The sequence below is a fragment of the Xiphophorus hellerii genome, chromosome 16 (assembly GCF_003331165.1).
Source record: "Xiphophorus hellerii strain 12219 chromosome 16, Xiphophorus_hellerii-4.1, whole genome shotgun sequence".
Taxonomy (NCBI): domain Eukaryota; kingdom Metazoa; phylum Chordata; class Actinopteri; order Cyprinodontiformes; family Poeciliidae; genus Xiphophorus; species Xiphophorus hellerii.
This window is the reverse complement of record NC_045687.1, coordinates 12,675,612-12,690,456: the sequence shown is the minus strand read 5'-3', so window position 1 is coordinate 12,690,456 and position 14,845 is coordinate 12,675,612. Positions and strand designations below refer to the sequence as shown.

The window sequence follows — 14,845 nt, the reverse complement described above, 5'->3', positions numbered from 1 at the left end:
TTACATTAAAGTTGGATCAGCGTGTAGTGTTATTTCACTTTAATTTTGTGTGTGGCTCCAAATCCAGGCCTCCATTGGTTAATAAATTTGATTTCCATTGATTTTTGTGTGATTTTGTTGTCAGCACATTCAACTTTGTACAGAACAAAGTATTCAATGAGAATATTTCTTTCATTCAGATCTAGGATGTGTTATTTGAGTGTTCCCTTTATTTTTTTGAGCAGTGTATTATTTCTGTTTGAAAACAAATTTACAAACATCTGTAGGTTTAATAAGTGTTTCATTAAAGGCAATTTTTTTATTTTGAGAAGTTACTGTTAACTTTTAAAGGATGCTAGTCCAGTGGCGTTGTTCTTCACTTACACTGACAATAAAAACAGCTTGGTGATACATTAAAGGCACTTCCCCGTGTGAATCCCGTTTCCCCCAACTCACTTTCACGTATATTTGTACGAAATTGGCATATAATTGAGCCCAAAATAGGCTTGTCCAAAAGGTTACATAATGGTCCTATCACTACCTACGGATAACCAGGTAAAATAATTGCACCTACCTGAGTGGCCGTGCTGTAAAATTGATTTAAGAGATTTACATATATAATTCCAGGTCTCATTTGGCAGATGGCACCGACTGTATACCATTTGACAACTCTAAATCTCAGGGGTTTCTCAAAGCTCCAGTGTCGTACCGCTTTTATTCAGTATTTATATCCCCCCCCACTGCTCCAATTACGATGAAGAGATTTAATATCTTTATGCTGATGAGATAAAACTACTATGATCTTAGTGGTAGTGTCCATAACATCAATAAATTTCCTCCAGCTTGAGAAGGGAAGACATTGTTTTTGGTTTCAAAAATCCAAGACTAGAGGACCAGCACCGGTAAAGTCATGAGATCAAATACTTTTCAACATACCTCGACACTAATAGACTAGATTTCAACACCCACAAAGATAAAAACCAAAACTGTCTACCAATTCTTTAAAAAATAATGCAAGAATTAAGGGTTTCCTGTCAAAACAAGCCTGATAAAATATTGGTGCACGCTTTTAATTTTCTCTGGTTTCGTTATCATAATGTCTTTACTCATAGGTAAGCTCATCCAAAATGGTGCTCCTACAGTCCTAACCAAGAAATTACTACACTGGCTCACTGCTTGTAAAAGGTTAAGTTTAAAATCTTAAAGGTTTATGAAGCACTGAATGATCTTGAGAGTAAATTCATTTGAGAGTTGCAGGTCAGGAATGGGAAACCCAGCTCCCTGAAAATATGCAGAAACTGTTTAAGATCTGAGACTTAAAACTATAGTTTCCTGGATTGTTCCTATAAAAGTAAAATATTACTTTACCAGTTCATTCATCAACTCCTAACCGGTCAGCGTTTTAAATTTACGACATACATTTTCATGTGATGTTTAAATGCTGTCATTACTCTTAGTGTATTTCTTTCCCTCAATGCAAAATGAACTTGCTTTACAAAACGAATCTGAAACCCAGCGAGAACTTTCATATTTCAGAGGAAAGGGTGATATCCTGCCTGGGTGAAAAGTTTATGTAGTTGGTCCAGAAAGTGGAAGAAGGGTTAAGCTGCAGAGAATCATTACAGAACCCCAGGCTGCAGCATCCCAGACAGATGTGGAAATAGCTGTAAGGATTCTGTGACCACTTGGACGTATAAGGATCTTTGTGTCCTCCAGGAAGTGCCAGAGTGTCGCTGAGAAGGATGATGTCTGGGTTTTCCACTTGGACCGGCTGCCCTACAACTCGATCTTGGATAAGTGGAAGACAAATGAAGAATGGGACCAGAAGAGCAATTTCTAAAAGCTCTAGACAATCAAGTTTCTTCCTAAAATGCTTTTTCACACACTTTTAATGTTTGGTTGTGATAGGTTAAGAGACAGATTCTGTGGCACACAGGTTTATTTAACAATAAGGTATATAAGTACGAAATGAGCCATTTGAACCAGTTTATACAGTGATTTCATTCTCATTTTCTGCATATTTACAGTACTGTCTAGCTGCTTGATTTACATTAGAGAATAGTTCCTCATCAATTCAAGTTTAATGCGAGAGAAAAATGCTGCACAAAACTCTCCGAACACAAATCAGCAGTCAAACAATTACATATTTCCCACCACAGGCAAAACAGCTTCAGTACTTAATGACAATTTCTTTAGAATAAAGAACAGACAAAAGCAAGGTTTGAAAATCTGCAAGACAATCGCTGGGATCGGGCCAGGTAAAAAGAACATTCTGGCACCTGTGAACAACAAGTTTCAATGCAAGCTTCTCTTTCACCAGCATGTTGTGTTTGTGTGTGCAATAGGTATCCTAGATCTATACAAATACGTTAATCTCCTTTAGACTCTGCAAACAGGAAAGAAATTAAGGCTTTCCTAAAGGCAGTCCTTTTGAAAAAAATGGCATATTAGAATAAATTAGCCAGGAACAGGAAAAACTGAGAAACTGGCGAAAAACTTCACAGACAACTTTACAGACTTCGCAACACAAATACAATATTTATCTGCAAAGGTACAAAATAAAGATATTTTTTTTGTTGTTTTCAGATTTTTTTTTAAAAAGTCAATTGAAAATCAAAAGAAAAATAAAATAAACCAGCAAAGACCAGGGCGAATTCTTACAATGCTGGTCTGAACCAAAAATATATTCTTTGTCTTTGTTTTCTTTTCAACAGCAATTATTAAATCACTCTGTTTTCAGAAAAAGGAGTTTGTGGTGTAAGGAAAGTTCACAGTCCATAGGCCTCCAAAGACTTTTTCTAAAATCAGTAAATAGAAAAAAAAATCTCAGTGGAAAACTGGAGCAGGCCTTTCTTCTGCCTCAAAATGCTACAATCCTTCAACGAACCTCTCTAGCGTGTCTCCTGTTGTGTCGCCCACCATGTTCATGTCGTTGCTCAGCCCTCCTCGGTTTGGTGTGTTCAGCTGTGGGAGCATTGCGCTTTGCTCAGGCGTTCCCATGTGTCCCTGGTCCATAGAGCCTGACATGGGGCCGAGGCTTGGGTGAGGGGAGCTGGAGTGGAGAGCCCCGTGCTGCGGCGAAGGCTGGGGTTGTATCCGCGGGGAGGAACCGGAATGGGGGGCTTGTTGTGAAGGCGGCCGGGGCGACTGCACCGGAGCCGGGGAGCGGACCTGGTTTCCCAGGGTGTTGGCCATGGTCTGACCAGATAGATGAGCTGCGGTCTGACCTTGGCCCTGCAGCAGATGAGGTTGAGGACTCATCGGGTTGGCCTGCCCAGGAGAACCCATCTGCTGCTTCATCATCTGATGCTGAAGCATGCGCTGCTTGAGGTGGTTCGGGATCCCTTCCATACCCATGCCGGGCTGGCCCATCTGCGACATGGGAGGAACCGACCCCATTGGACCGGAGCCCCCTTGCATAGCCATCTGCTGATGCGCGCGGAGCTGGGAGAAGCCTGGGGGCCCCTGCTGCTGGGTGGGGAACTGGCTGTGGCCCTGAGGCACGCCCCCCTGCTGCTGCATCTGCTGCATTCGGAGCAGCTGTCTGTGGTACTGAGGGCTTCCGTTTTGAGCCGTATTCATCATCTGGCCTTGAGGACCCATGGGGGGCATACCCTGAGGGCCCACCAGCTGAGGAGGCTGCTGCTGCGGAGCCATCCCAGTCCTCTGCATTTGGTTCATAGCTGCCATGGCCTGCATCCCAGGCTGGGAGCCCAGCAGGACCTGAGGGTTCTGCTGCTGGACCTGTTGCTGCTGCTGGACTTGTTGCTGCTGCTGTTGTTGCTGCTGCTGCTGCGGCACCGCCTGGCTGGCCTGGTACTTGGCCGCTCTCTGTTTGATGAAAGCCGCCATGAGGTGGGGATTGGACTTAAGAATGGTCAGCACCTGCTGCTGTTGCTGTGGGGAGCTCGGAGACTTGAGGGTGTGCAGTAGTTCCTGCACGGCACTTGGAGTAATATTTCCAGGCATTACCCGGGGCATGTTTGGCTGCTGCTGCGGTGTCATTCCCTGTTGGGGGGGCCCCTGAGGAGGCATGACCCCAGGCATTTGGGGACCCGACTGCTGTGGCATCATGGGCCTCTGCATGAGTGGGGACTGCTGAGACATGGGGGTTCCCTGAGCCTGCTGGGAGGCCATGGGGCCTTGCTGAGGAGGGACCAGTGGCTGATGGCCTTGGGCATTCTGCATTCCCACACCCCACTGACCCTGCGACACAGCCTGCATCACCTGGGGACCCCGGGGACCCGGCATCATCTGCATTTGGTTCTGAATGGGGTTCATCATGCGTGACTGGTTCATGGGCATCCCGTTCATGGCGTAACCCTGCTGCTGCTGCTTTACCTTTGCCGCCATCTCGATCTGTTGTGCCACTTTCATTGCTGCCAGCAGCTGCTGCTGTTGCTGCGGCTGCTGAGGAGGAGGAGCCTGCTGCTGATGCGGCATGTTAGGCATAGGGGACAGCTGCTGATGGAGCGGCGATGACTGTGGGCCAGGTTTACCTTGCGGCACAGGCGTGGAGGGCTGACTGCTGCGGCCGTTGCTGGGGAACCCTTGGCCCATGTTGCCGGGGTTTGGTGGTGGTTGCTGTTGCTGAGGGTGGTTAGGCATGGGTTGTGGAGTCTGGGGCGTGTTAGGTTGCTGCACAGACGTGGGGGTTTCTGGAGCAGCTGAGGTAGGTGGAGATGGCATCGGCATACCTCTTCCAGCCATGGTGGCCATTCTGCGGCGCATCATCTGGGCCTGCTGCAGCCTGTGCTGCAACTGCTGCTGACGAAGCTTCTGCTTGATGTTGAGGCAGAACGGAACCGGACACTTGTTCTCCTGACAGTGCTTGGCGTGGTAACAGCATAAAGCAATCAGCTGCTTGCACACCGGGCATCCACCATTGGTCTTGCGCTTGCAGCCCTTAGTGTGCTGAACCACCCGCTTCATCTTCTGGCAGGACGCGAGGGAGCAGTTGGCGTTCCTGCACTGACAGGCGTGGACCAGAGACTGGATGCAGCGCTGGATGCTGAGGCGCCGACTCTCCTGAGGACTCTTTGAGGCCTCGCCGCTCTGACTGTTGCTGTCATCATCGATACCCAGGCCCCACTTCACCATCTGGTGCTCGTGGCCCTTAGTGTTGTAGCAGTTAATGCACAGGTCATAGTCCTGATGACAGATGAGGAAATACATGTTAAACTGGAGATCTGAGCATTTATCCAGTCTCTAAGCTCTGAAATGTAATACCATTTGAACTTTTTCCTCACATTTACCCACAGATTTCATGAATTAGGGTCTTACCTCACAAACAGTGCAGTGCCAGCGAGTCTCCACATGATGCTTGCATTCGTTGCATGTGTAGACAAAGCGGTCCTGGCCCTGGTTGTGCAGCTCCACCAGCATGCACATGGAGCTCCACTTGCATCTTCTGAGCGAGCTGAACTCCCAGTGCTTGTCCCTGGCCAAAGTCAGGAAGGCGTCACGTCCATCCATGAGGTCACAGGTCAGCAGAGGGTCGGGGTCCATGATAGGTGGGAGGGTGTTGATGACAGGCCCCGAATGGAGGTGAATTACAAAAAACACCTAGAAAGAAAAAAGATATTGTAGCATTTAACAGCTGTTTGGCTGAATGATCTCTTGTAGGGTTAAAGTTCAGCTAAACTGCAGGTTTCCCACCTCCTTGTGTTTCTCCATGGTGGCGTAGAGTTTTTGAGACAGATCATTGGCTACATTTGGCATGCCAGGCTTCTTCTTATTGGATCGGCTGACGCTGCTCTTGTTCTTGTTGGTTTTCTTATTATTCTTCTTTTTGGCATTCTTACTGTCAGCCTGGACTCCCTTGTAGGGCAGACATAAACATTTTAGAAAACAGAGTCAAACCATGGTTGTGTAATTAGGTTGAGTGGGTCTACTTTCCCTGGAAGGTTTTATTAAGCCAACACGTTAGGGTGATCAAATCTTTAGTGCTCAGCTGATGGCATAAAACAAAGAGCTAAGTCAATCCAGCTATCTAACATACCTCTGTTGTCTCCGAGGAGGCAGTGTTCTCCTCCTTCTTTCTCTCCTCCTCCTCCTGCTCCAGCTCCTTGATGCTCTCCTCCAGCACATTAGGCCAAAAGTCACCCTCAAAGTATGGCAGCTCGTTGGCACTGGTCAACCTGTCTTCTGTTGCCTGCTTGAAAATGTCCTGAACAGAAACACAGCAACTTCTTATCTCAGGCAACGGAGAAGCAAAACCACCACATCAGAAAAATCATCATGTTCTTGATTGAAAACTTTCCACTATTGTCATATTTGTGCTTGAATTGCAATTTTTAAACTGAAATGAACTCTAAATAAGGCATATGCATTACAGGCACAAATGTCATAGGTAAACAAAATGGGCTGTAAAAGCACAAAATATTAAAAATGTAAAAAAAAACAAAAAAAAAAGACAAACTTCCTGTTGAAAATAATCACATTCATTATAAAGACTGGGAATGTGCCTGTTTGCCACAATCAAAGTAGACAAGATTTTTATTTTTATTTTTTTTTAATACACATATTTTTCCACCATACCAATCTTTGTGTTACACCAAAAACAAGCTGAGTTTTTTTCCCCAATTTGTAAATTTTGCTCATTGTCTGTTTTTCCGCTTTAAATAGCTCCACTTAGGTGTGACATTATTCCCAGAGATTTAACATAAAATGTTTAAAAGTTCCGATAAAATGCTCATGAAAGCTATATTCTTGTTGAATGGGGCAATTTTACAATGATTACTATTATACTGATTATTGATAAAGACTCAGGTCATTTTTTAATGTTCATGTTTAGGCACAGTCACCAACTTTCCTCTTATTTCTAAAGACAAACTCCTCAAACTTGTTTCACAACAGAAATTTTCACACATCTTTCTAAAATGCATCGTTTTATATTAAATTTCTCAATGTGAATTATCTCAAAGTAAACTTTTTTTTTGTTTGTTTTCTAACCTTGTAATCATGAATGATCCTCTCTGCAAACGCCTTGTCAAGCATCTTCCTGTACCACTCCTGCAGCCTTTTGGGTTTAGGGATCTTCTGGTCCGGAGGGTGGCAGTGGAAAATATAATCATCTCCTTCACTTGGTGGGCAGGCCCAAATGTGACCCATCACATACCTGCTCAGAAAATACACAATGAGCACTACATTCCTATACCGCATAGGTGGTAAGTGAAAAACAAAGGGTGCTTGGACTTACCCAAGTTTCCTCACATACTCCAGGTAGCCTATCAAGATCTCGTGGTACACTGCAGTCCTTAGCACACGTGGCTTGAAGAAGTGAACACTGTCGAGGTATGATATGTAAACCCGTCTGAAAGGAAAAACAGGGCAAAGCATTAGAAACCTAAATAAACTGACAAATTAGTAAGACATCTGTTAAGGTTTTTATTGAACTATAGCATTACCTTGTGTTTGGAAAAGGGCAATCTGAGCCATACTCCTGTACATGCATGCCGAAGAAACAAACGTCCACGCCGTCGATTTCCTCGAATGCAAAAAGTGCTTTGGTTCTGTAAGGGAAGTTCGCCATCATCTCACCTGAGTCTACAAACCTGTGGGCGCAACAACAAAACCTTAGTCACAACAATACAAAAAAAAAAAAAAAAGAAAAACAAAATGCATACAAGATCAAAGTGCAATATAACGTATCCATCTTGGGTGTAACATGCCTCACCTAGACTTCATGCCAGGCTTAATATCCACAGTTTTATCAGAGCTGGCAACAACTCGCACAAACACTTCACCAGCTTCTGGGTGGTTCTGCCTTTTTAAGTATTTGTTTACTCTGTCTTCAATGTACGTCCCCAACCTTGTAGTCTGCAACCCTAGTAAAACAAAACAATTTTAAAATTAATTCAGATCAAAGACATTTAGTTTAGAGGAAAATATTAACCTTTTTCTTTTTCCATCAAATGCTAAACTCACTTTTTGCTGAGAACTTGTTCTCCTTCCTTGTTTTTCCCGATTTTCTCAGGCAATTGTCACACACAAAGCTGGAGACAAATTAAAGATTTGGTCAACCTGCAAGGCTTTTAGAAAATACAGCGCCTTGCAAAAGTCAATTGATTTTTGTCAGATGATGAGTAGGGCATAATAGTTGGTTGATGTTCTTTTTTTGTAACCAATAAAATGCTGTAAATTGTGGTGACCATTTATATGTGGTCAACCTCCTGCAGCTAAACGTTTTTGCAGATTCTTCTCTGTAAATTACCCAAAACTAAGTCAGATTAGACAGAGAGTGTCTGTGAATGGACATTTTCAAATCCTTCCACAGACTGTCCAATAGATTTTGGTCTGGACTTTGACTAGGCCAGTATCAAACATTAATCCATTTTGATCTAAACTATACCAGTGCAGCTCAGGCTATATGTTTAGGGTCACTGCCCTGCTGATGAACTTCCTAAACAATTTTCTTCCAATATTTAACAAAAATGACTAGTTGACATCTCCATGGCGTCACCACAGCGTGATACTGACAACACCATGTTTTGCTGGGGAGGTTATTAGAGGAACTAGAGATGTCAGAGTAAAAGGGTGAATAAATGTCTAAAGAACTCTGCTCTGTTTGTCTATCACATAAAATTGTCAATAAGGTCGTAGTTGGAGTATCAATACTTTTATGTTCCTATAAGAGCATATTTTGTTTGTTTTAGTCACAATGTTGAAGAACAAGACTCACCCAGAGGGCCAAATGACATCGTAGTGCAGCACACAGATCTGATGCATTTTTCTTCCACAGTCTTTACATTCAACAAACCTAAAAACAGACAAACATGTTTCATTTTCACCAAAAGCTATAGTGAGACATTTCACTCAAATACTGTTGAACTTCTTGTACTGGCCACAGTGCACTCACGGTTCAGGGTCCAACGTATCATTTTTCTTCTTTTCAAACTGATCTTTAGATATTTTCCTGCATGGAAGAGAACAAAGAAATATGTTGACGTTGGCACATATGAGACAAAAAGATGATCCCCAGCAGGTTTTCAGGCTTGGGCCACTCACGTCTGCGGTTGTGCCGGGTCGTCCCCCAGGTTCACACTGTTGCCCTGGATCTCATTGAAGCACTTCTCACAATAGTGATACCTGTCGGCAATAAGGCCATATTTGGGTGAACTGCAGCCAGCACACACAGTAGCAGCACAGGTGGGAGAGTGCAGAGCGAATGGAGCACATGGCAACAAGGGCGGACCGAGCATGGGCGGATAGACGGACAGATAGATGGACGGACAGACGGACGGATAGACGGACACACACACAGGCAGAGGTACAAGTTAGTCACAACTGAACTGGTCATGATTCAGCGACTCATGCAAACTGGAAAAATGATGAGGAAGGCAAAATACTAAAAACTGTACGTTAAGAAAAAGTTATCAAAAAACGAGAAATTATTTCAAACAGCATGCTGGTGAATGGACAGTTTCACTGTAATGGTTTATGACATGACAACATGCACCAGGGATGGTGAGAATGAATGTCACGATGGTCAGAAGAGGCATTGATGCAATAACAAATACACAAGCTTTTATTTCAAGCTAACACAGACACTTTTTATCTTTTCATCTATAAACGCAACCTAGGTGCATAACTGGCTAAAGGGAACATTACACTTTGACAAAATTACGTTGAAAGCCAATAGGTTAAACAATGGTTCATGTAAATCTGTGGAAAATACTTGATATTAAGATGTGAAACATCAAAGCATTTGCAAGAGTAGGAAACTGTATTGTGTTCCACTAAGGTGCAGTAGCACATTCAAAACAGAAGGGGGGGCTTTGGTGCCAGATTCTTGTGAAAGTAAACCTTTGAACTGAGCACAGACTGATAAAGAAAGATACCAGCCCGTTGTGTCTGCAACCCTCCATAATTACCATCTCATTACCTGAGCGTTAGGGTTTTTTGGGGGGTGTAAAGTGTAAAGAGGCTTTCTAAACCTTTACAAATATTCAAGTACAGCCCCCCCAACCAGTGTAATAACACCCTCCTACCTGTTCTGGTAGCTGTAGTAGGTGCTGTCTCTGGAGATGGTACACAACTGTTTGCCGTAGCAACAAAGCGTCTGAGGTGAAAACTCGTACTGTTGATAAAAATAAGAAAATGTTATCGTCCAGACTCCTCTGAAAGATTTCATCTGCGGCCATGGATATATGGAATGTTTTGGAAAAGTAATCACACTAGAGCTGGGTCAAATGGACGAAATAAATCACAATATTTCCCCAGCATTGAACAATTTTGAATATTTATCGTGATGAAGTTTCAAATGAACAATTCGGTATCTAATTTAGTATGTTTTTCATTAAAAGCAAAGAAATGTTTTAAATAAAACCTTATTATTTAGTAAATAAACTAAACTGCATAATTTCTTTAAGCATTGGGGGTGTTATGAATTGCAGGTCCACTTCCTCAACTAGAAAAATATTGACCAACAAAACCTGCTTGCAGTTCTGTTTAAAAGTGCAAATATGTCTTAGTGCAAGCTTAAAGTGATGAAAATCAAGTTGACAGCTTGAAATACGGCGTCCATCTTGTATGAGTGCTTTCAAATAATGATATCTCCATGCACTGCCAGAAAGGCCACATGTATTTATTGAATTTTAAAGCATACATTTGTATATTTTCATTTCAGTTGCTCTATAAAATGTTGAAATTGCTCAGCACTAACTTCCATGCTCTTAAACTTATTCTAACTACAACCACAGACTTTTTTATTGGCTCAGATTCTGAATCAGATTTCATTGTGGATTTTGACTAAGCCATTCTTAAAGCTAAATATGGTTTAATCTAAACCACTGCGACCTAATTTTTCCTTCCTCCTTGCATTGTTTTTGTGTTGATTTATCACAAAAAATCTGTAAGAAAACAGATTAAATGTCCTATTCATAATTTCAATGAGTTACGGGGGATATTAATCCTTTTTCAAAGCACCACAAGTGTGAAGTGAAGATGCTTTTAATAAAAAATGAAGCACATAGGCATATCTGCGGCGCTGTGTTACCGTCTCACCTTCCTGCCACAGCAGTAGCCCAGAACCTGCATGACGGGATCAATCTCTGCTTCGAACACCTCGGCCAGCTTGGTGCAGTACTTGTAGACGCGTGACGTTTTGCGGTTATACAGCCAGGCGTTGTTGAACATGAGCCAGATGTCGTCCACATACTGCCACGGCTCCTGGTACTGACCCGTGTCCAGCTTGCGTTTGATGGTGGATAAGTCGATGGGGTTCTTCACTATGTCAAAGTAGTCCTGCAGGAAGACAGGTGGGACAAAGATTCCAGTTCTAGCAGTGTCTGTGTTATGGAATAAATAAGTCCGTTCAGAAAATTATTGACACTTACAGGAATGCCGAGCACCATGGGGTCTACAGGTTGCCTGAAGGGTAGGGACTCGGGGTCTTGTCTGTAGAGGGCCTCAAGAGTGGGCATCAGTGCTTGTCTCAGCTCCTCTGGCTTGAAAACTGGATGGAAGACAACTCTTCAGTGGAACTAAATAACAGCTTTCTTAAGTCGGACTAAAAATGTATGTACACCAGTGTTTTCCAGTGGAAACAAGCAACAATCAGGATTTATTGATGGCTTAATTAGGCTTTTAGGCCAATTTAGGTTGGGTCAAACCTTTAATAGTTGCAGTAATACTGCTTAAATGATCACAAATTCCAAACTGTGTGTTTAATGATATCAGTTTAATGTACTACTGTTTAGTCCAGGTTTAATCAGTTGGAGTATTTTAGATAGTAATGAAACCGAAGTTGCTTAAAAGCTAATAAACTGTAAAGCTTTGTCCTCAAATTCTTCACTCTCCTTTTAATGCCGACCCTAACTTGTTAGCAGTAAAATGTCATTATCGTCGCTCCCATTAATTATGAGGGTTTGAGATGGATGTGCATTGGAGAATAACAACAATTGGAAAAAGTGCTCAGCTTTATGTTGCCTATTTGCTAACAGAAACATTTCCTTGGTGTGTTGCCTATGTATAAGGAGAATGATATTTCTAAAGACTAGATTTTTCGAGTCAATATAATAAATTACGTTCAACCACTGCAGGCCTAATATGATTCACCACCTCTATCTGTACTCAAACGTATTTAACACATTTTAATAACAGTCTAACCAGCAGGGGATTGTATCAGAACTGGGATTTCCTGAAAAATCTGAAATCTGGCTTTTTATCACTCAGCGAACTGGTCATTCCTGCACCGATGAAAACAATCCTCAGAGTGGTTGCAGAGCCTCAAGGAAGGGCCCTGACAGTCAGTCATCTTCAGTATCAGTGAGAAGTTTGAAAACGGAGGACAGAAAATGTCTGCGGTTCGTCCCATATGCAACAAAGCCAGAAATTCAGCAGACAAAGGAATAGTTGAAAATTTGACACAAAAGTTGCTGTTTTATACTTTCAGGCTTCCACCTCTGCTTATGAACAAGTTGGTCAGGATCTACACTCTGGGGAATAAGCACAAAGGCTGTGACTAGGCCTGTCACGATGGCAAATTTTGCTGAGCGATTAATTGTCTCAAAAATTATTGCTATAAACGATAATATTGTTTGAAGATCTTTTTACACTGATTTAATGGAAATGATGTAATAATCCATGCGATTTCCTGCCAAAGATAGATACACTTTATTTTCAAAAGAACACTAAACACTGGAACTGATAAACAAAATAAACAAAACAACCAAAAACAAAAATAAAATGGATTCTCAGTCTCCATTAACAAAAAACTCACTTGGAAAAAAAAACTAAACATAAAGCCAAAGTGGAAATAAATACTGCATTCAACCTAAAGACTGCAGATTATGAAGTGTGTATACTATGTTGCCCTTCAGTAATAATTAGATTTAAATAGAGAAGATGGGCACATCGACTACCTGATGCAATAATTCACACTACATGATTTTTGCTCCTATTTTTCCCCTTACAACAATCTTAGATCGTTGGTCTTTCTAAGATTGTGTGGTGTGTTATGGTAGATCGTCGTTGCCGCTCCGATCCAAATCAGGGGTTTTCACCGATTGGGATCTTAACGCAGCCTGTTGAATGTGACAGGCAGCCAATCAGAAAGCGCGGATTCTCCTCCGTGTTTTCTGATGGGAAATTACGTCGGGGAATCCCAAACAGCTGACACGGCGCAACCCGAAGTCCAGCGGACATTGGAGATGATATGTGGAAACAACATTAATGTTTCTTCAACATGCAAAGAATATAGAAATGACAAGGGGAGCAGCTGGAGCGAAACTGCTACCGCAGTTGATAAACCCGGTAACTTTTCAGCTGTTCTTCGTTAACGTGACATAAATAGGTTATAATGATTTTCATTCGGTCAGGACTTTACGCTGACACTAGCCACATGCACTGCAGGTAGATTGTAGTAAAGCATTGATTAATGCCTGGTTTTAAAATTAGTTCACTGAACCTGTAGCCATTATTTTGTGCCCATTGTTGGACACCACAGGGCAGGAACGAACCCGATCGAACCGTTTTACCTAGGATTTCTGTCGGCTAATGTGTGGGTCTCTCAGGTTTTGAAAATGAGCCGACAATCGGCTGGCAGCTCTAAGATCGTGAAGTGCGCTGGGCTTTACACTAAGGAAATGAGGAAGGGAGGCACCGGAGTTGAGCCTTTTTTCATTCAGTCTCATTAGCTGAAAGAGAAAAAGGTCGGAAGAGACGATAGTGCCGATAATTAAAATGACGTCGATAGCTTTAATTTATCGTACGATTAATCGATTTATCGTTTATCGCGACAGGCCTAGCTGTGACTTTAATAATGTTACCTGTGCTAATTGCTAATATAAGTTGCTAAAGCTAGTTTAAAATATCAACTTATAGATTCACACACCAAGCAAAGCTGTCCTATCTATATTGCATTAAATGCAACTTTGTCATCATTTTGACCTTTTTATTATTATTATTAAAATCCTGATATACACTAACTGCTCTCATACATTGCAGCGGCATGACATAGCTTTAGTTCCCAGTATAACTAATTAATGATGGGCTATGGCAGGTCTTCTATCTCCTTCTATTATAGCTTAGGAGAGATCTGACTTGAACAGAATCAGAAAAGGTTGGTCAAAGCTGTACGAAAATCAGGTTATCAGAAACTGGTCCTAAAATGTTAATATTGTCAACAAATAAAACATTAAAGAGGATGAGTGGTCTTACTTTTCTTGCGGTTCTGAGCAGTGGAAGTGGCTGATGTGCTGGTGGACGCACCGTCCTCCTCTTCTTTGGGTTCCACCTTCACCTCTGGCTTCTTCTCGTCCGTCTCCATGGGTTCCTGCTTTGGTTCTGCTGCATCCGTTTCCTCCTTCTTCACCAGGGAGGGTTTGGTTTCATCGTCCTGCTGGGTAACAAGAAATAAAACCCACATTTACCTTCATAGCTTTGCTCCAATTTCTTTTAAATGCAAAGTAAATGTACATACTTCCATCTTTACATCATTTTGCTTTTTTCCAGACTTGCTGTCCTCCTCCTCTTCTTCTTCCTCTTTGACTTCGAATTTGACCTCAGAGCTGGTCATGTCAGGCAGGGCCTGCAGGGAGCTCAGTTCAGCCACAGAACCAGGAGTGGGTACTCTGTTATCAATACCGGCAGCAGCCTGGGACAACTTCAAGAGACAAAATGATCACTACATTAATCATTTTATCAAATAAGGATGAATGATGAGAAGATTTAAAAAGACCAGCCAGGAAGTTGAATTTAAACCAGTGGTGGTATACGCAGGGTTCATACACTTTTCCCACAGTAAAATTTAAGAACTTTTCAAACATTTTCAAGGTAAGTTTTGAAAATTGTCCTGCTTTGGAGATAAAAACAATACAAATGAACTAAAAAAAACAGTTTCACTATTGTATCACATCATTTA

At 42.2% G+C, this 14,845-nt stretch overlaps 1 protein-coding gene across 7 annotated transcripts in view; it reads right to left on the bottom strand.

Annotated features, from left to right (window-relative positions):
- Positions 1–1,900: 1,900 nt before the first annotated feature.
- The window catches only part of crebbpb (CREB binding lysine acetyltransferase b), a 40,244-nt gene continuing 27,299 nt past the window's right edge, over positions 1,901–14,845 (bottom strand). For 2 of the 7 annotated variants that reach the window (XM_032587753.1, XM_032587754.1), the window contains exons 15-31: positions 14,405–14,587; positions 14,143–14,323; positions 11,319–11,437; positions 10,987–11,226; positions 9,972–10,060; positions 8,989–9,099; positions 8,840–8,896; positions 8,663–8,740; positions 7,909–7,976; positions 7,658–7,808; positions 7,389–7,535; positions 7,181–7,294; positions 6,934–7,099; positions 5,981–6,148; positions 5,638–5,799; positions 5,263–5,544; positions 1,901–5,130 (exon numbers count right to left, since the gene is read on the bottom strand). In XM_032587753.1, the coding sequence (XP_032443644.1) occupies positions 2,848–5,130; positions 5,263–5,544; positions 5,638–5,799; positions 5,981–6,148; positions 6,934–7,099; positions 7,181–7,294; positions 7,389–7,535; positions 7,658–7,808; positions 7,909–7,976; positions 8,663–8,740; positions 8,840–8,896; positions 8,989–9,099; positions 9,972–10,060; positions 10,987–11,226; positions 11,319–11,437; positions 14,143–14,323; positions 14,405–14,587 (4,599 nt within the window). In that variant the 3' untranslated portion in view covers positions 1,901–2,847. The remainder of the gene's footprint in view (positions 5,131–5,262; positions 5,545–5,637; positions 5,800–5,980; positions 6,149–6,933; positions 7,100–7,180; positions 7,295–7,388; positions 7,536–7,657; positions 7,809–7,908; positions 7,977–8,662; positions 8,741–8,839; positions 8,897–8,988; positions 9,100–9,971; positions 10,061–10,986; positions 11,227–11,318; positions 11,438–14,142; positions 14,324–14,404; positions 14,588–14,845) is intronic. The other 5 variants (XM_032587758.1, XM_032587755.1, XM_032587759.1 and 2 more) reach the window with 5 other exon arrangements.